Source organism: Rhincodon typus, chromosome 6, assembly GCF_021869965.1.
Source record: "Rhincodon typus isolate 14 chromosome 6, sRhiTyp1.1, whole genome shotgun sequence".
In the NCBI taxonomy this organism is placed as follows: domain Eukaryota; kingdom Metazoa; phylum Chordata; class Chondrichthyes; order Orectolobiformes; family Rhincodontidae; genus Rhincodon; species Rhincodon typus.
Window position 1 is genome coordinate 94156568 of NC_063337.1, and position 22442 is coordinate 94179009.

Below are 22442 nucleotides of genomic sequence, written 5' to 3' on the forward strand. Positions count from 1 at the left end.
TTTAAAAGTACCTTTTGGAAAAAAAAAACAAAGATCATAGACATTTAGAATTCTTTACCCCAAAAGGCTGTGGACATGGAAGATGAATTGAAGATTTCAGGACTTAAAATGAAAAGTTCTTCTTATAGAGCCATACAGCACAAAAACAGACCCTTTAGTTCAATGAGTCTATGCCTACCATAATCCCAAACTAAACTAGCCCCACCTGCCTGCACTTGGCCCATATCCCTCTAAACATTTCCTATTCATGTAGTTATCTAAACGTCTTTTAAACGTTGCAACTGTACCCGCATCCACCACTTCCTCTGGAAGTTCATTCTACACACGAACCACTGAGTAAAAAAAACTGCCCCTCATATACTTTTTAAATCTTCCTCTTCTCACCTTAAAAATATGTCCCCTCGCCTTGAATTCTCCCACCCCAGGGAAAAAGCCATTCACCTTATCTATACCCCTCATGATTTTATAAACATCTATACGGTCGTCTCTCAATTTTCCTCATCAGTTTCCATAATCCCTCATAAGCTCTTCACTGTTTCCATACAATCAATCAGACTGTTTTCCTGACACCGAGTCCTAAAATCACCCACAATTAGGAAAACTGAAGCAATTGCTTTTAGTCCTGACCATAAACTCCTTACCTTCACTACTAATTGTAACATCACCCCAGCAATTATTTCAGGCTTAACTAGAATCTTCACAAGCTCAGAATCCTACTCAAACCTGATTTGAGCTTCTGACCTCATGCTTTTTCCAGAAGTAACATCAACCTTGAAAACGTCACTCCTAAATCAGCCCATCTACCATTGAACCTGTCTTTTCATGCTTTAGTCATGTCTAACTCCAACACTTTACAGATCAAATTACCTTCCCACCATCCTCTGTAAAATTAAGCTCTTTCAAAACTCTACTCCCTGCATATTTCCATACCAAGTTCACCCACAACCCTCGGCTCCAGGTCATTAGCAACTCAAAATAATAGATCTCATTCTGGTGATTAATCCCCTCTGTAGTGTTAATCATCCCCACTTCTTTGGCTCCCAATCAATTAAACTCTCTATTCCCTAACTCCACACGTTCCCTTTCCCTTTGGTCTGCTCAACATTCTGGACTTTCCCCTCTAGACCTTCTTTCTGCCTCCTTCTACTCTCCTCAAAACTTGCTTCATTTGCCAAACGTCTGCTTACTCCTCCCAAAATGCATTTTCTTGATTACTTCCCAAGTATCTGCTTGGTTGATTTAGTAATATTTTCACTGCTGATTCAGACTGACATATCTGGACTTGGCATTTCAATTTCGCACTGTGGTAATGTGGCATTGCTTGAACTACAAAAGTAGTCAAAAGGTTGACATTAAACTAAACTGAAATAATATCATGCTCATGGCTTCATACAACTTTGGGAAGCTGAGGGATAAATATTGGTCAAAGAGAACGTTTACTCTTCATTGGCCTAGATTTTATTTAACGAGAAAGGCAGACTGAGGCTCAGATTAATATCTCATACAAAAGACAGATACAGAACAATACTAAATACCTCAAAGTGATATAAGTTAAAAGAAATGTAGTGACTTCTCAGCGTCAAAAAAATCTAGTGGGAAAGAAATTGAATTGGACAATTTTGGGCAACCTTACATTGAGAAATCCTGATTCCAAATATTCAAAATAATGACACACAATGAATAAGATATATCAAATAAATCAGTGACAGATCTGCCATGATTTAATAGAATATTAGAACAGACTAAAAAAACTGAATGATCTGTTTCTTTCTGATGTTCCTGTGAACAGTCTTAATAAATTCTGTACCTACAGAAATGAACCACATAACACCACAGAAGAAACCATTAATATCATCTTCTGTCAATGAAAAGAATTCCTTTTTCAGGAATTTTAACAGTTGAGAGCAAGTACCATCAGTCCCTGACAATTTCACAGTATCAGCTATATTTGCAAGCTGCACAATTTAAAAGCAAAATACACTTCAGTTCTGGCTCTGAAAACGTCCAATTCTAAGGTACAGAATTGATATATTACATGATGGCAAGTCAGGACATTCTGTTAGTTGATTCACATCTCAGATTCAATGCTTATGGTCTTTTTGAACAGTGACTAGAAATTAATCATCATGCCTTGTTCTCCAAATTTCCAACAAGTATTGCTCAATAGACATAAGAGTGAAACACATAGTACACCCCTATCAGTAACTGAAAACATGAGACAGATACTTTTTGTTGCAATTTAAAGCCTTTAATGTTATTATCCATTCAATCGGTAGTAAGGATTTTCAGATCCAGTCTTGGAAATAGTTTTACCTGCTTCAAGGCGGGAGAGCATGGAATAAGTTCTCCAATTTTATTTATTCCAGAGTTAATCTTCTTCTTTCGATGCCTTTCCACTAGGAACAACAGAATTTGTTTTTTTTAAAAATATACCAAGTTAGGTTTTTGCTAATTTCAGTTTCTCTTCCATTCCCTCAAGACCTCTTAATATGTCCACACACAACTAACAGATAGGAACTGAGCATGACCATTTCCCTATTACTCCACGTCGTAGCCCAATGGAATTAATTTATGCAGCATGTTAACTAGATTAAAAAACAGTTGTATGCTTGTTGAACACATGCGAACTACCCCCTAATGTGTAATTATTCAACCATACATCCAATAACAATAACACTGCAATCTTCAGTTTTCAAATTCAATTTATACCCACAGTGTTAACGGAATCTCATGTAATCAGATTTTCTGATTGGATCTTTGCCTCATTTAGGTGCACACAATATTATTCCAGGCCAGCACTGCTCCTCACGGCCTCACTTCCAACACTAAAACTGCAGGGGAAGATTATGTTAGTCCTCGCAGTGAACACATGGGCCCCTTGACTGCTTTTTGAAGAGGAAGAGAAGCAAACACATTCTTGTGTATCATTTTTTTTTAATGATGTCATGAAAAAGATTAAATCATCCAGCAATTAGAAAAATTTAACATGTCCATTACTGTACCAGACATCATCAGAGAAACAGTAAAATGGGTAGGGCCATTTTTCTAACAGTATAATACATTAAGCTTGACCATTATGGAAACAATCCAATGGGTACAGACATTTGCTTTTTAAAAAAAAAAATTTGTACTGTGAAACTGATCGCTGCTGTAACCATGTAATGGAATTGAATTAACAAATGCTGTCCTATAATATAGCATAATAAGAGTAGAATTGATCATTGCTCTTATAAAATACAATTTATTTGCTGAATTCTGAGAGTAGAATAATGCAATGGATATGTGTAATGCCGCGGAAAAGGTAAGATAATCAATATACCCATTACTACAACAGGACAATACAATTTATCAGCTGCTATGCATAGACAAACAAGGAACAATAGTACGCCACTTGACTACTCCACCATGAAGTAAGATCATAGCTGATCAGATTATAACCTTTATTGTGACATCTCTTCATATCCCTGATAATCTATCACCCCTCAGTAATCAAGAATCTAGAGTCCTCCCCTGATTTATTGCATTAACTCTTTCTGCGTGGTTGTCTACAAAAAAAGCAGTCTAGGCACATTCTCTTCTGGCACTTGGGAGAAATGGTGAGAAAGCTGGCATGGAAAAAATAGCCTCAACTGATGACATGTTATTAAATCTACTTTCCATTTCTCTTCTCCTCATATAGTTCAGTCACTACAAGTGGTGCACTATCAGAGCGGAGCTAAGGAACATCATGCAGACCAGCAAATGCCTGCCTAATGGCACACACAACATTTCCATTGTTCATCTTTTTAATGACAAAGTTATGAAGACGTCTACTCTATCCCATGTCCATTGTAGTTTGATTAATCAATAGAGATCGACACTGTTGATTAATCAACAACTGCAATGTTGCTATGTCACCTGACTATCAGATGGTAGAAGGTGAACAGCATAGACATTGATCTTTCAGTGCACAGCAAATCTTGTGCATAATACTGTTTTAGACAAAATCTTCAAACTGGTAAATTGCACTGTGAAACTTAAGCAGTTAAATAAATCCTAAACAGATCATTTCGTGCATCATTAGGATGAAAGGCTCTGTTACTCCGTCTGAAGGAAAGATTATTAACATGTCATATTGCATGTTGCACGACTGCACACTTGACTTCCTCTCAGTATCTACACACAGCACCGAATTGCAAAAATTTAGTTTGCTTCCAATAACACCACAATATTTTCTGTAAAGTAAAACTTATTTCCTATGTAGCATTGAACCTAATATATATTAGAATATATTCTTACTGCAGTTATACAGGGCCACGGTGAGATAATGCCTATAGCACTGCATGCAGTTTCAGCACCATCTTCTCAAGGGCTGCTAGGGATGAACAATAAGTGTTGGCCTGCCAGCCATTCTTGATATATCCCGTGAATGAATTAAAAACAATATGTTTACTGGGCCTGATTTCACTAGAGTAAAGAAGGATGAGAGGGGATCAGATTGAAACGTATAAAATTCTAACTAGGCTGAACAAACTAGACGCAGGGGGGATATTTTTCCTGGTTGGAGAGTCTAGAACCAGGTGTCACAGGCTTGAGATTTGGGATAGGCTTTTTGAGACTGAGATGAGGAAAGTTTTCTTCACTCAAAGGGTAGTGATTGTGGAATTCTCTGCCACATAATGCTGCATAGGCCAAGTCACTCAAAATATTCAAGAAAGACATAGTAAAATTTTTGATATCAAAGGCATCAATGGGAGAAAATGGGAATATGAGGAAGAGACGAAGGATCAGCCACGATCATAATAAATGGTGGAGCAGACTCGAAGGGCCGAATGGTCTACTTGTGCTTCTAGTTTCTATGTTTAACATCGTGCAATTATTACAAGCATATCTACTAAACTACCACCCCAATAAGACCCGAAAGTCCAGTGAGTAGGACTAATTGGAAAACTCCATAAGATTCTTCTCAGCTAGCCAGAACATGCAGGATCCAACTGTGCCTTGTGAATCAATGATATCTAAGCATTTTAGTGAAATAACTGTGCACCTGTGTCTACAGTTTGAGATATCTCATGAAAAGTCCTACATGCTTTGCCACTCTGTACAGGGAGGCTTTCTGTACAGGTTGCTGCTGTAAACCTGCCCCCTTTTCACCACTGTCAACTGCCTGGACATGCCATTGCATTCCATGCTGCAATCTCAAGGTGGCGGGGATCTCCAGTGGGAGGCTGTCTTTTGTATCGGAGTTTTCCCTTTTACTATCTGGAATTTGTCATAGATCGTGTTTGTGTGCAGCAGTTCCATGCAACAGGAGAATCAGACTGTTCAGGGACTAACAGACTGCTTGTATTTTCTGCAGCCTTGAGGAGTCGAAGTTCCATAACACAGGTTGCACAAGATTGTACAGAGGGCTCCTATTTAATTTGTGGTTGCACATCAGCCCCACTTTATTGATCTTTGGTTAGCTGGTGTGGATGGGGGGTGGGGTTAGTGATATGGACAGATTGGAAGACCTCGTTGTGGGTTTGCTCTTTAGCTAAAGTGGCCAGTAATAGGTGCAGACAGTAGGCCATGGAGTGAGTTATAATAAATGACTACCTGCCCCCTCTTCCATGCTTACATTTGCACCCAAGTGTTTTCTAAAAGAGTTAATACATTATCCATTGACACGCTTGAGATTTTTCATGGCCATTGGGCACATTAGGTGATGGAGTTGCATCCACACACATCATTTTAACTTGAAGTTTAAAATTTACCTTTAAACGTTTGATTTCTGTTACAGTGCCCCTTTAAGAGACTGTTAACACTTACTTTGGTTTCATTTTATTGGTTAATTTCAAAGGTGTAGAAAGAATACATATCTCTAAACATCACCTCTGATATGAGAATTTGCTGCATGTACAATTGTTTTGTTTGACGCTCCTGACTGCAGTTGTATATTTCTCTTTATAATGTGCTATCACCCTTTCCCTTGTACTTCCCTCCCAATTCTCTACCAAAATGACTTTGAAGAAAAGCACTTGAAGATGTACAAGAGTGGCCTATGGAAGTTATTCCAAATTTCCATTCCTTTTCTGAGGTGAATAATTAGGCTTCTTCAACAATGCTACTTCAGTAATTCTCCAATGTGGAGAGCTGCAGATGCAAAGCCACATCCTGCCCCTCTGTGCTGCCATCCATAAGAGCTCTAATATCTTTTAAAACAAACCCTTAAATTTTACGTTGACTTTTGCCTATGCATTAGTCACAGGCCAGCTGTGGGGTAATGCAGCTGATAAGTTCTGCAATCGATGCTTTTCAAACCCATTTTAGTGTGGAGTGAATTAATCAGCAATCCAGACACTTTTTTTTTTTTTTAAACTTTTTTCCCTTCACTAGTAATTTTCTTTATTGGTTCCTGGTACCTTTGAACAGGTCTAAGCTGCTGTTTTACCTGACTCATTCTTCTATTAAAAGGGATGCAAGAAAACTGAATAGGAAGACTGGTGCTTAGGATTAGGACTACTAATAGGATTGGTGGGTCTAGAACTGGAGCATAGCACAGTAAGATGGAAGGCATTTCAACATATGCAATGGGGATGGACTAACAGTAGACAACATTTGTAGTTATGTTAGTTTTCAAAAATTATAAGAGTGAAACACTTTCTCACACTCCCTTTAAATGATCTAAACCAATACAATTGTATTTCTGAACCATGAACAGTTGCAAGCACTCACCTGCGTTGTGAGTTTCTCGGTTTTTCTTCCTATGCATTAAAAAAAAACAAATGAGACAGTGCACGTCCATGGAATTTACAGCACAGAGAGTGACCATTTAACCCAACTAGTTCATGCTGGTGCATATATGTAAATGTTCCAAGCAAGCCATCTCCCACCCTACTTCATCTCACACCATCAACATATTTTCGATTCCTTTCTCCTGTGTACTTATCTACATTTCCTTTAAATGTATTTAAGCCATTCACTTCAATCAGTCTATGCAATAGCAAGTTCTACATGCCCACCTCCTCTGGGTAAAGATGATTCTTCTGCCTTTCTTTCAATCAGTTTCATACTTTATTATGAGATAGATCACCTCCATCTATATCCATTAACCAATATACCATTAGCCTGTACTAATAGTCATACTGCATGGAGACGGCCCTTCAGCCCAGCTCGTCCATGCTGACCAGGTTTTCTAAACTGAACTAGTCCTATTTGCTGTGCTTGGCCCATATCCCTCTAAACCTTTCCTATCTGTGTACCTGTCCAAATGTCTTTTAAATGTTGTAATTGTGCCCACCTCTACCAATTCTTCTGGCAGCTCATTCCCTCTGCATGAAAAAGTTGCCCCTTCAGATCCCTTTTAAATTTTGCCTGTCTCACCTTAAACCTATGCTCTCTAGTTTTGGACTCCCCTACTCAGGGAAAAAATCTCAGCTGTTCACCTTATTTATGCTCCTCAACATTTTATAAACTTCTATTAAGGTCGCCCCTCAGCCTCCTAAGTTCCAGGGAGAGAAGTCCCAGCCCTCCAGCTTGTCCTTATAACTCAAACCTTCCAGTCTCAGTAACATCCTTGTAAATCATTTTTGCACCCTTTCCAGTTTAATAACATCCTTCCTATAGTAGAGTAACCAGAATTGTACACAGCATGTGTATGTGAATGACTGTGTGTCTCTGAAGGAGCAGGTGGGTGTGTGAGACAGCCTGTGTTGTGTGTGTGTATGTACATTAGGTGTGCTATTTTTGCAGTCGCATACAATCTCAATACAAATTATAAATACAATTTAGAAGAGTTGTAGAATAGATTAAGGTAGGTTGGAAGTAAGCATACTCTTAACTAGGTGATGCAGTGCATCTGCAGAAACTGTGCAGGGTCTGGCCATTTGTAAGAGATAGCTAATGGTGGCCTTAAAGAGGTATATTACTGGGTTTTATCCAGCATATACTGGTATCAGTGCATTAAGAACAGTTCTGGTCATTATTGATTCTTGATGGATTTAAATACATCCTTTATACCCAGCAAAAGTTCAATCACAAGTCTAGTTTCTGAAAATTGCTTCACACTTGCCTGAGAGTTCTATGCATAGGTGTCTGATTTTCTGTAATTTCTGGCATTATGACAGTAGGCTCCCCTCCACTGCTTTAGACTGTAATAGATAAAAAAAATTAATGGAATGTCAATATAAAATCTAACTAGGTCAGTTCATTAGAAAGAATGCAACACTATTTGGATATGTTTGAGGATGTCAGGCAAATATGCAATATTGCCCATGGTGAAATAACCTTCAAACAGTCATCATTAAAACTCTCAAACATAAAACAATCAAACATTTGAGTTAAGTTTTGCATGCTGTTGGCCTTTAGTGGAACTGTGCCCAGGCAAAACTTAACCCTACCAAACCAGCATTTGTTACCTGAAGGCCTGTAGCCCAAATACAATGGGCCAAAAACTACTGACAGAATAATGGCAAATTACTGATGTGTAACTCGTCTAGAAACTTGTGGCAACAGAGAGATTCCCCATAAGTTGTGAATCACCAAAAGTCACTGGCAAATTTGCTCCCCTTTGATATTAGCCTTGTAAAAAGAGCAACTTGTTTCAACATCAAAAATACAAGAACCCATTATGCAACATCAGCATGGATGAAATGCCCATGAATTTCAATATATCCAGTAACTGAACTGTGCAGTGGAAAGATTCACAGTTTTAGTGAAAATCATAGGACATCAGAAGATAAGATTCACGGTGATATTAACTCGCACGGCCAAGAGAACGAATCTAATATTTCAATGTGATTTTCAAATGCAAGACCATGTCAGAAATCAAAGTCCACAGGGGCTTTTGTAACATTCATCACAATACTGAATGAACTGAACTCATGGATCGATAACATTTGGAACTGCCGTCCCTGCACAAAGTATGCAGCTTTTATTAGTATGTGTCCATATTCAAATCCCATATAACCAATGAGATCAAAAGGCATCTGCAAGGAAGTACCACCCAAATTGACAAGAGAGAAATGTTCCTTAAGATCTTCCTCTTTGACTAAGCTATTGATTGCATGTCTCAATCTGATGTGGTTTGTGTCAAATTTTGTTTGTTAACTTTTCCTGCAAAATAGCCTGGTACATTTTACTAAGCTATTGTTTAGATAATGATAGTTTCACCCTTGAGCAGAGCTATTAGCTATTTAAAGAAGTTGACAAAGGATGTGGAGAGTCACAGTGGACAGCTGTATTTTAGCATGAATACGGTAAAATTGCAAGTACAAGAAATGTTAATCAAGTTCTACAGGAGGAAACTTAATCATTAAGCGCTGTTTTGGCAAACAAGTGCTGAAATCATTTAAAAGCACCAATGTTTGAAGCATACCCATGATACTCATGTAAAACTGCAGATCAGAATAAGCAACTCAAGTGTGGAAACAGTGCAAGTTTCTGACATCCAATAAATGTTGCATTTTTATGTAACCTCTATGCCTTCATTATTGTCAATTCAAGATCACAATTTGATTTTGCAGAATTATTTTAATGCACATGATTCAACTAAGATGAGAAAGCAAGACAGGGAGACAAAAAAAGCTGGAGTTTCTGATGCCCACATGAAAATAATAGTGCAAAGATGAATTAGTTACTAACAAAAAAAAAGTTGCTGATAAAGGGTTCTAGGGCCAGAAAGTTGATCCAAAATTAATTATTAAAATACTGATTAATTATTTGATGGCACAAAACTTAAAATTTCTGTCAAGCAACATGAAGGCAAAACTTTTTGTCTTATAATGATCAGAACTGAAATGCAAGAAAACCAAATTCAGAAGAGAGACTAAAAATATATACTGCATGAGAAAAGAGCGCTCTATGGTCGGACTATGAGTGGCATGGAGATATGAGAAGGGACTGTTAACTATCGATCTTAGTCAAATGATTAAATTCAAACCAGGCAAGTTGACACTAATTAGTCAAGGTACTTGTTATGGAGGTGCAGCATGGATTGGCTGTCTCCATTTGCTCAGTTGTGACAAATCTGAAACTAGCAGGGCTTGATTTCCAACATGCTATCCAGGGAGTCATGACATTTCGGATATTGTTCCCCAAGTGAATAACCACAACTTGCCTCTACAACTTAAACTAGCAAGATGGTGAAGTTAGTTCCAGAAGAATTTATTGTTTTATTCTTGGAGTTAGAATGTACTAATAATTGCCAGAGATCAATTTACATAGTTAGGAAAAGCTGTCAAGAGATTTCCACCACTTCGCCTGCTTTTCTTTAGAGAAAGCTGCAGATTAACGTCCCCTCCGACAAACTACAGCTGTAACAATGTAGCACTCCCTCACGTACTACATTGGAAATGTCATCCTGGATTATGGGTTCAGCTTTGTTGAATGGAGCTTGAACCCATGACCCAAATTAGAGGGGAATATTAGCAACATGTCAAGGCTGACACTAGTGCAATTAAGTAACCTGAACCAGTCACCTTTTACATAATTAGTGACAATATAAATGCAAACTAGGATTAAACTATACCATGTACCCTAAATGTAACTACATTTATTATGATAATAAACCCTGTCAATTTAAGATTATTGTACTTCACAGCAATCCTATGTGATTCATTACCTGCCATTTATCCAATGACACGTCTTCACATAAACCTCCTTGTTGCATGAATGGAGCATCAAAACAACAGAACAATCCAAACTGTCTCACAAAAATATCTCTTCCTGCAGCTGCATACCATTAAAGATAACCAGGAATTTTGTGTCAAATTTACAAACAGCCAACAATGAAAATGTTTATGCACTTTGTGGGTATACACGTTCCTGCCACACAACTAACTTGCATCCTATTCCGTTGTGGATTGGTTTCAAGATGTAAATCAATAAGAGACCAGATTTGCAGTTTAGTTGAAACAAACACAGAGAATGCTTAAGAAACTCAGCAGGTCTAGTTTCATCTGTGGAGAGAAAAACAGAGTTAACATTTTGAGTCCAGTCTGACTCTTCTTCAGAACTCATTTTGGTTGAGTTGCTGCGAACACATCTGGTTGAGAAGTATTGCTCCATCACAAGAAGAGAGGAAATTATAACGCAGAGTCAACTCAAGTGACTTTCAAACATCACATTGTAGTCTGATAACAAAAGATACAGCATGGGAGTTGGGAGGTTACTCACTCTCTATAAAGGATACTGCATTCACTTGGTAAAAGGAGGAAGACACAAAACAAGGTACACAGAATGATAAGGAGGAGAGAAGAATTTGTTTTAAGTTGCATGTTCCCAAATGGGAAAATGACATCTACATCATCAAAGCTGCCAAAACTAACCATGTGCTACCTTACTAAGATCAATGCACTATCCAATGCATACAATTTTTTGTCTGGCATCTGATAGGTCTCACTGCAAAAACATCCAAGCATGAGCATTAAGATATTATTGTCCAAGACCAAACTAACAAATGGAGCTGACTCAGCTCTAGCATTTACAGCAGCCTTTCTTAGACAGTTTCTAAAGATTGTACAGCTGAATTAGCACTCATCCAAAAAAACCTGCTGTTGAAGAAGATGGGATCATTTCATACACAGAACTAAAGATTTTCTTTTAAGTTAGCTAAGTGAGGTTCCAATTCTTTTAAAGCTTACTATTTTTGTTCATAATATTTCAGTTCTAATAGTAAAGCTTGAGAGATAACAAATGAAATATTCTGAGAGAAATGGTATGTGTCATGGCTGCATTAAAATATTCATTCACTGATACAAGCAAGAATGCATTAACACCTTTCCTCCATTTATCCAAAACTTACACAACTCCTGTCATGATGATTTGACCATTTGAAGCCAACAACTTACAGTCACATAGTGTTTTTCACACAGACTAATGTCTCAGAGGAAAGCGTGACATTAAAAACAGGTGAATTATTAAAGTGATCAACCTTACTGAACAGGAACAACTTGTCTTTAATACAACATCCCAAGACACGTCATAAGAGTGTTATGAAACAAAATTTGACACCAAAACACTTAAGGTGCTATGAAGGCAGATGGTGAATAGCTTGATCAAAGAAGTAGGCTCTAAGGAGCATCTTAGAGAGATAGAGAGATGAACAGGTTCAGGGAAAGAATTCCAAAACTTAAGGTCCAGACAGCTAGATGCACCACTATGAATAGTGGTGTAATTTAAATTAGGGGGCTTAAGAGACCAGAAACATAACGCTGCAGAGATCTTGGAGGGTCATGACAGTGGATACTATAGTGTAGTTAGGATAGCAGACGATTTAAAAATAACAATGAGAATATTAAAAGTAAAGTGTTGCTTGACTCGGAGAATATGTAGGTCAGCAAAAATAAGGGTGATGGTTGAACAGGACCTGGTACGACCAAAGATGAGGGCAACAGCATTTTAGATGCTTTAAGGTTGACAGAAAGTAAAAAGTGGGAGACCAGACATGATGCATTCAATTAGGTGGGACTGTTCTTATAGCAGTACAGAAAGCTAACAGGAGACTTAATTGAAACGTCTAAAATCACAGAGTTCAACATGAAGAGACTGTTTTTGCTAACTGGACTTAAAGGCTTCACATAACTGGCAAAAGAACCAGAGAAGAGAAAAGAGAACATATTTTAATGCGAGAATGTACCATTTAAAGAAGTAGATTTCAAACTTTCAAAGAGCATCGAGAAATATAGGTGCTTCTGTCAAACTTTGATTGAAATCCAAAGGTTACCAAAGATTCTGAAATCAGATTCTTAAAAAAGGGTAGTCAAAAAGCAGCCAAAACCAATGATGAAAGACAAGCATACATAGACACGGGGGCTCCGATTAGATGATTAACTTTATCTCAAGACCAAACGTCTCCAGTACATTGTCAGGTTCCAAACTCTATTCCTGACAGCAGTAATATCAACAAGCCTATAAAATTAGGGTTAGCAAATTAACTAAAGCCATTTGCAGATTAAGTATTTCTCATGGAATATAGCACAGAAGGACATCATTCAGATCATTTCATATGCAAATTACTCATAATCTCTCTGGTTACCAAGCCTCCTGTCACTGGAAAAGAGATTTTCGCCATCGATCAAACTCTTCAAAATTGTTAACAGTTTTTATTAAACTTGTGTTTACTTTCCTTCATCTGCATATATAATTTTCATTAACAGTTTTTTCCATGACATTCCATATTCAAAGCAACACATTCATAATTCAGTACTTCACTGGTCCACATAGCTTCCACTTAACATCACAATCTGGAAGAAAAAGATTAGTGAGCAACATTGAAGCCTGTGGGATGTGAGACAATACATTGTCATTGAAAATTGATTCACACATGGGAAACACAGGAATAACTTTTTCCGAGTGGCTGGCAGTGATTAGTGAGGTAACACAAGGATCAGTGCTCAGGACTCAGACATTGACTATACATAAATGACTTGGATGAGGGAACCAAACTCAAATGCTCCAAATTTGCTGATGACACAAAACTGGGTGGGACTGAGAGTTGTCAGGAGGACGCATGAGGATTCAAGGTGATTTAGACAAGCTGAGAGTGACTAAACACATAGCAGATGCAGGACCATGTGGCTAAATGTGAAATACACACTTTAGTGTGAAAAACAGACAGGAACAGTATTATTTAAATAGTGATATATAGAAAAGTGTGGACCTACAAAGGAATCTGGCTGGCCTTGTACACCATTCACTGAAAGTTGACAGGCAGTGCAGCAAGCAATTAGGAAGGCAAATGGTTTACTGGCTTTCTTTGCAAGAGGAGCCAAGTTCAGAAGTGAGGATTCTTACTGTACTTATACAAAGTCTTGGTGAGACTAGTTTTGGTCCCTATGCGAGAAAGGATACAATCGCTATTGAGGAAAGTGCAGCAGAGGTTCACTAGGCTAATACCAGGGATGATAGGACTGTCCTATGAGGTGAGATTGATCCGACTGGACATTTGTTCACTAGAGTTTAGAAGGATGATTGATTGACTTTATTGTCACGTGTACTGAAACACAGTGAAAAGCTTTGTTTACATGCGGTACAGGCAGATCACAGCAAGCAAGGGATATACAAACCAAAAAGACTTCGAGGCATGTAGGTTACGTTATTTGAGAAAGAAGCTGTTCCTGAACCTGCTTGTGTGTGTTCAGGCTTCTGTATCTTCTGCCCGACAGAAGAGGTTGTAGGAGGTCATTACCAGGGTGCGATGGGTTTTGATGATGTTGGATGCCTTTCTGCGGCAGCAAGGGGATCATATTGAAGCACACAAAATTCTAACACGGCTGGACAGATTAGATGCAGGAAAGATACTTTTATTGGTTGTTTATAATCTTAGGGAGTCACAATCTTAGGATACAGGTAGACCATTTAGAACTGAGATGAGAAAAGGCTTTTGTTGCTCAAATGGTCAGGAATTTGTAGAATTCTCTGAAGGCAGTGGAGGCAAAGTCATTAAATATATCAAAGAAAGAGACAGAGATAGTAGGAACTGCAGATGCTGGAGAATCCGAGACAACAAGGTGCAGAGCTGGGTGAACACAGCAGGCCAAGCAGCATCACAGGAGCAGAAAGGCTGACGTTGGCATGCCACCCGAAGGTTGCAGGAACAGCAACTCATATTCGCTTGGGAACCCTGCAGCCCAATGGTATCAATGTGGATTTCACAAGCTTCAAAATCTCCCCTCCCCCTACCGCATCCCAAAACCAGTCCAGCTCGTCCCCGCCTCCCTAACCTGTTCTTCCTCCCACCTATCCCCTTCTCCCACCTCAAGCCGCACCCCCATCTCCTACCTACTAACCTCATCCCGCCCCCTTGACCTGTCCGTTCTCCCTGGACTGACCTATCCCCTGCCTAACTCCCCACCTACACTCACCTTTACTGGCTCCATCCCCGCCTCTTCGACCTGTTTGTTTCCTCTCCACCTATCCTCTCCTCTATCCCTCTTCTATCCGCCTCCCACTCTCTCCCTATTTATTTCAGAACCCCCTTCCCCTCCCCCTTTTCTGATGAAGGGTCTAGGCCCGAAACGTCAGCCTTTCTGCTCCTCTGATGCTGCTTGGCCTGCTGTGTTCATCCAGCTCTGCACCTTGTTGTCTCAAAGAAAGAGAGAGTTTTTTTTAACATTTTAAAGGCATCAAAGGGTTTGGGTAGAACATGGGAATGTGACACTGAGATAAGAGAATCAGGCACATCATATTAAATGGCAGAGCAGACTCAAAGGCCTATTCCTGCTCATAGTTTCTATGTATCTATGAAAATACACGAAAGAGGAGCTCAGAGACATGATAGGACAGACTTTCTATCCATACTATGTTGATTTTTCAGAGATCTGTGGGAGGCAGTGGAAACACGTGTATGGTGGGAGTGGAAATTTGCACCACTACACCTCCAGTTCCATCTCAGCATCTGGCATTAGCTAGAATCTGATCCTGAAAGGACAAAACCATGCAGTGCACCTAGTATGTCGTAGCACAACCTGGGATATCTCAGCTTTCAATATTAAAAGGGTCAAGAGAAGGCTCAAAAAGGTAGCAAGGGCCTACGCTATCACTCACCAAACAGAATTAAGTTTCTATTTAACTATGGTGCTGTAGGCATGCTCACATTCCTACTCTGTCCTTTCCAATTTTCATTTAGGTTCTTATGGGATTTAATGATGGAAATACTTCCATTCAGGATGAAATTCCCTCCAGGATCACAGTATTCTCTCTATAGCAGGATGTGGTTCCCAAAGAGGTTGTTGAAATAGGCACTCAGATGGAAATTTCTAAAACTCAGATTGATTGATTCTTGTTTGGTCAGGGCATTTTTCTTAACTATTTGTGTGGCTGAAAAGCAGTTATAGTTCTAGCTGAGGTTAACAACCCATTCAAAGGCTTCAGCTCTTGCAGTATGTAATCTGGCAGTTGTGTTCCAGGTGATATCTTCCAATTTCCATAGGAGATTGACTCTCATCTCAACTGTGCCTCCAGTATACAAGATATGTTGTTGGTAGGTCAATGCACAGTCTAACAGTGAAGCCAAGGTCCCTTAGCCTTGGGTTGCAGGTGACTGGTCATTCACAGAATTAGACACAAGGTACTTCTCTGAACTGTGTCAGTCTATAGCCTACAAGCACTAATTGTTGCAATTTTAAATTTTTACATTTTATTTCTGCTATGCTTTTGATTTTAAAGGGAACCTATATTAAACCTGTATTTTTAAAACTTAATTTGCAAACACTGAATTATTAATATTTCTGAAGAAGTGTCACTGGACCCAAAATGTTAACTGTTTCTTGCCCCAGATGTTGCCTGACCTGCTGAGGTTTTCCAGCAATTTCTGCTTTTGTTTCTGATGTCCAGTATCCACAGTTCTTTGGTTTTTTAAAAAATTAATCAATTGCTATTAACAGGGGACTTGTATTATCTCCAAGGCTCCATTGTGGTTATTATTTTGTCTAAACCATTTCCCCTCTTCCAGCTAAATTGTCTTCTATTGCTTAAGGCAGAACTGTTCTTACTGTACGATGACCCTGGAACTACAAGCTAGGACGATGAATGCACATGGAGTGGTCAACTCTCGTATGGTACCAGGAAATGAAGTTTCACTGATGAACAGTATAACTTAATTAACGGCAGGTAGGAAAACACCATCCAAAGGATGTGTAATGTGCCCAAGTTACGTGGAGTTTGCAAGCCTTCGAGAGGGCATGAGAAGAATTTTTAATGACACGTAGTTGTTGAACTCTTGTTGTGAGAAAGCCTGGATTTTCTTTTACTAATTTGTAGGACCTGGGCATTGCTGCCTGGCCAGTATTTATTGCCTATCCTTGGTTGCCCTTGAGAAGGTGATGGTGAGCTATCTTCTTGAACCACTGCAGTCGGTAGACATACAATGTCCATAGGGTGGGAATTCCATGATTTTGACTCAGCAACACTGAAGGAACAGCGATACATTTCCAATTCAGGCTAGTGAGTGGCTGGCTAGGAGGGGAATGTATAGCTGGTGATGTTCCCATGTATCTGCTATCCTTGTCCTTCCAGATGGAAATGGTTGCGGGTTTGGGTGGTGCTGTCTGAGAATTTTTGCAGTGTATCTCATGGATAGAACACACTGAAGCTACTGTGCATCGGTGGTGAAGCGAGTGGATATTTGTGGATGTGTTGCCAAACAGGTGGACTGCTTTGTTCTGGATGGTGTCAAACCTTGCAAGGCTAGAATTAAGCCAATAGTGGATTTGAAGGGGTCACAGCATCTAGCATTCAATGCTGCAGCCAGGGTAGTCTACACAACCATGAAGACCACAAAAGGAAGGGACATCAACAGAACAACTGATTAGAGAGCATACTTCCGCCCCACACCATGAAGATTAGCCAGGGAGTTGGTGATGTATGTACCCAAGGGAAACTGTAGCAGTTTGGGGGAAGCTGTTAAGATAATCAGAAATTTGAATCTTTTGTGCGTTAATAAAATTGTCTTTCTTCTTATATATTTATATACATACAATGGCTTGCTTTCTTTCTGTTAAGATTATCTTACATTTTTCTTGTCATTTTATTTTATCACGAAGCCATAGTCATACAGCATGGAAACAGACCCTTCAGTCTAACTAGTCCATGCCGACCACGTTCCCAAACTAAACTAGGCCCACTTGCCAACGTTTGGTCCATTTTCCTCCAAACCTTTTCTATTCATGTACTTATCCAAATGTGTTTTATACGTTGTAATTGTACCTGCATCCACCACTTCCTTTGGCAATTCATTCCACACACAAACCCCTCTGCCTGTAAAAAGTTGCCTGTCACATCCTTTTCAAAACTTTCTCCTCTCACCTTAAAAATATGCCCCACCCTAGGGAAAAGACCCTTGCTATTCATCTTATCTACGCACCTCATGATTTTATAAACCACGATAAAGTCACCCCTCAACCTGTTCTGCTCCAGTGAAAAAAGTCCCAGCCTATTTTTATAATGCAAACCTGCCATTCCCAGCAACATCCTGGTCATCATCCTCGTACCAAAGAAAACACATGCAACTACTGCCCAGCGGCTCTGACCTCCATAATCATGAGCTGCTTTGATTGGCTGGTCATGGCCCACGACAACTCTAGCCTCCCAGCTTGCCTCAATCTCCTGCAACTTGCCTACTAGCAAAACAAGTCCACAGTGGAAGCCATTTGCCTAGCCCTACATTCATCGCTGGAGCATCAGACTCCTACTCATCAACTACAGCTCCGCCTTCAACACCATAGTCCCTAACAGACTAATCTCAAAACTCCAAGATCTAGGTCTTGGCTCCGCAGCTTCCCGACCCACAGACCACAATCAGTGAAGACAGACAACAGCATCTCCTCCAAAATAATCTTCAACACTGGCACTCCACAAGGGTGCATTCTCAATCCCCTACTGTACTCCCTGTACACACACATCTGTGTAGCCAAAATCCATACGAATGCTATCTACCAGTTTGCTGATGACACCATCGTGGTAGAACAGATATCAAACAGTAATGAGTCAGAATACACGAAGGAGATAGAGTGCTTGGTGTCAAGGTGCAATGATAACAACCTATCTCTCAATGTCGGCAAAACAAAACAACTGATCATTGACTTCGGAAAGAAAAGGAGAAGGATATGCCCCTATCCATATCAACAGAGCTGAGGTGGAGAGGGCCGAAAGCGTCAGGTTTCCAGGAGTGACGATAACCCCGACGAGCTGTCCTGGATCTCCCACGTAGATGTGACAGTCAAGGAGGCACAATGTCTCTTCTTCCTCAGGCAGCTTAGGAAATTCAGCACGTCCATAAAGACCCTCACCAACCTTTACAGATGCATCATAGAAAGCATTCAATATGGGTGCGTAACGGCTTGGTATGGTGGCTGCTCTGCCCAGGATCATAAACTACAGAAAGTTATGTGCACAGTCCAGACCATCACAGATGCTAACCTCCCATCCATGGACTCCATTTACACTTCTCATTACCGTAGAAAGGTTGCCAACATCAAACACCCCTCCCATCCTGGTAATGCTCTCTTCCAACATACTCTGTCAGGCAGAAGATACAGATGCTTGAACACATACACCAACAGATTCAAGAACAGCTTCTTTCCTGCTGTTATTAGACTGCTTAATGGGGCTCTCTAACTTCAAATAACGTTGATCTTGCTTTGTGCACGTCCTGTGCAGCCATAACCTTCTATGCCTCACTCGGTCTAACGACCCTATGATCTGTATGGCCTTGTTTGCTATGATCTGCCTGTACTGCTTGCAAAACAAATCTTTTCACTGTACTTTAGTACATGTGACTACAATGAATCAAATCAAATCAATCTTTTCTCTTTAAATCTTTCCACTTTAAAAATATCCTTCCCAAACCAGGGCGACCAGAACTGCTCTCAGTACCCCAGAAGAGGACTCAGCAAGGTCCTGTACAACCTCAACATGACATGCCAACTCCTATACTCAAAGGTCTGAACAATGAAGGCAAGTGTGCTAAATGCCTTCCTAACCGCCCTGTCTACCTATGATGCATATTTCAAAGGACTATGTACTTGAATCTCTAGGTCTCTGTTCTACAATGCTACCCACGGCTCTACCATTAACTGTACAAGTCCTGTCCTTGTTTGTTCTACCAAAATGCAACACCTCCAAATTCATCCAATCATTTATAATTGTGTAATAATTGTTTAGCAAAATTATAGTTTTAACACATTATTTCATATTGAATCACTTAGTCCTGTTACGTGCAGAGTGCAGCTTGAACCCAAGTGAGATTTTGCAAAGGTCTTTCATATCGTAAACCTTTGAGATGCAATGATGGAAGGCTTGTGATACATCTTGACAATGTTTAGGCCAATCACTGTTTTCTAAAGCAGGCTTCCCGGGAATATAGATCTTCAGTACATGTTTTTCAAATATCTTAAAGTTTAAAAAAAAGATATGGAACAAATACAGATGGATCAAACTGACATAACGCATCGGTTTTGAGGGATCAATGGCCTTCACCTGTTTTTACACTCCCTACCAGAAACAAAAGTCCAGATGGAAAAAAATAAGTTAGACAAACTATCAATTTTCCAATTGTCTATTTATCACATACCTGCATTGAACTCCCAGGCCCTAAGCTCTGGAAATCCCATCTTCAACTTCTTTATTTCATTGTCTCTCCCTTCCCCCCACCACTTGTACTAATATCTCATGTGGTTCGTGTCAAACTTGGTTTTAGACTATCTTGTGAAGCACCTTAGGATATCATCCTGCATGAAAGTCACTTTATAAAAGCAGGTTATTGTTGTCATCATCAATACATGAGCAGGTATGAGTACTAAAAATACAGATAATTATTGACTGTTTTAGAACCATTGTACGTACAGAATAATGTTATTTATCATTGAGACATTCATAGCAACTTTCTCAGGAAAGCCCTTACCATACAACGTAACTGTAGCATATAGCATAAAGACATGTATTGATTGCACGTAGAACTGACAGCACAGAACAGACATTTAGCCCAATGGTCCACACTAGTATTGCTGCTCCAGGAGTCCCTTTCACTCTTCTCTCATCTCCCACTATCAGTATATCCCTCTGTTCCTTTCTCCCTCATGTACTTAGAGAGTTTTCCATTAAATAGCTCAAATATTTTGGGACTACAAAGCATACAGCTGTACAGTTGGCATAGAGATGCAGTACGTTTACACTGAGCTAAAGCAGGTGTAGTGTGTGTATTCTAACATTTGCAACAGCCCTGAAGAGACACACAATGACTAGTCAACAACAACTTGCATTTATATAGCGGATGTAACAAAGTAAAAACGTCCCACAGCATCTCAAGTAACAAAATCTGACATAGCACACAGGGACATATTAGGGTAGGTGACCAAAAGCTTGAATCAAACAGTGGGTTTTAAGAAACATCTTACAGGAAGTCAGTGTCAGAAAGATTAAAAGATGGAATTCTAAATCTCAAGGTCAGGGCAGCTGAAGGCTCAGCCGCCAACAGTGTAGCAATGGAAACCAAGTAGAATCAGCTAATAGGAAAAAGACAACGAAAGACTCATTTCTGTCGAGCCTTTCAGATCTCAAGTCATTTTCAGCAAATGAAATACTTCAGAATCACTACTGCAATTTAGAAAAGCAACGATCAATTTACAACCAGCAAAGTGAGGGTAATTAGATGTTCTGTTTTTCGGTTTATGTTGAAAAGTAAATATTAGTCAGGGCAACAATCCCCTGCTCGTCTTTAAATTCTACCATTGAAAATTTTACATCCTCTCAAGAGCAGTCAAAAATCAGTTTGACACATTAGCTGAAATTTGGCACAACTCCTTCAGTATGGCACTAATGGCAACGGAGTATCAGCTTGGATTTTGAGCTCAAAGCTTCAAAGCAGGTATGAACCCACAAGCTTCTGACTCAAATGATGAAAGTGTCAACTACTAAGATATGAATGACACCGGTTTACGTTCTCATTGTGGAACTGAGAGACTGGAGTCCCAGTGTGATGCCAAGACAGGTGGATGGAGGAGGTGCATCACGATTCTGCAACCACATGAACAATCAACTCCCACCCCCTAAACTGTGCTGCCTTACCTCAGAGTCCAGTCAGGAAGGAATTCACTTCTGCAGGGTCCCGCACAATCCAGGCAGCCGTTGCCCACATTGCCCACCCCTCCCTGCTGCCCTAACTTAGAAACCTTTTGGAGGGGTGAGGTTGTGGGTGGAGGTAAAGTGGTGGGGCAGGGTTTAAAGTGCAGGGCTGAAGAGGGCCAGGATCCTAGGCTCTGAACCTGCAGCAAACCTTCTGCTGGGGGAGGGGAATGAATACGAGGCCTCTGCTCCCTCCCTCCCTCCCTTCGTATAACCACCCTCCACAAAAGGCAGCTGCAGGCCTTAAGATTGGAGGCAGGGCTGAGGGTGAGGGGGTCAACCTACACATACACACCCCCCCACCCCCTCCCTCAGGCAGTCGGTCCAAAACTGCTGGAACTTTCTGTGTCTTGGAGTGGGGGGGCCTTCAGGCCTTTCGTCCCCAACCCCCCCTCCTGACCCACCCCCCCCCACCCCCAGAACCTCAGCTCCCTGTACACCCTAACCTGCTGCCCTCCGTTGTCATGGCGATGAGCCTATCCGCGCTCCGGCCGTGACGTCATGGTGCCAATGGGAGCTACCACTCGAGACGGAGCCGGAAGTACTGGTGAGGTCGGGGCCTGCCCTCTGTGACGTCGGTGGATTGACAGCGGTCCTGGGAGGCGGGGAGCTGCGGATTGCTGATTGAATAAGCCACGCCCATCCTCCTCCCCCCCCCCGCACCTTACCCAACACCGCCGCGGCCGAGTGGGGTGTTCGAGGCCTGCTCAGGGAGCACGTTTCCAAATACGTTGCTGGGGTTGCAGGGTTTGAGCAATAGGAAGATGCTTGGGGCTGTTTTCCCCAGAGAGCCAGAAGCTAAGGGGTGACCTTATAAAATCATGAAAGGGCATGGTTAGGGTGAATAACCATGGTCCTTT

The 22442-nt window shown here is 40.4% G+C and overlaps 1 protein-coding gene across 2 annotated transcripts in view; it reads right to left on the reverse strand.

Annotated features, from left to right (window-relative positions):
* Positions 1-22102, reverse strand: part of LOC109914251 (basic helix-loop-helix domain-containing protein USF3) — a 38491-nt gene extending 16389 nt beyond the window's left edge. The window contains exons 1-4 of one of the 2 annotated variants that reach the window (XM_048597839.1): positions 22029-22102; positions 8033-8111; positions 6697-6725; positions 2314-2396 (exon numbers count right to left, since the gene is read on the reverse strand). In XM_048597839.1, the coding sequence (XP_048453796.1) occupies positions 2314-2396; positions 6697-6725; positions 8033-8079 (159 nt within the window). In that variant the 5' untranslated portion in view covers positions 8080-8111; positions 22029-22102. Of the gene's footprint in view, positions 1-2313; positions 2397-6696; positions 6726-8032; positions 8112-21525 lie in introns of both variants that reach the window. The other variant, XM_048597838.1, reaches the window with a different exon arrangement.
* Between the last annotated feature and the right edge of the window lie 340 nt (positions 22103-22442).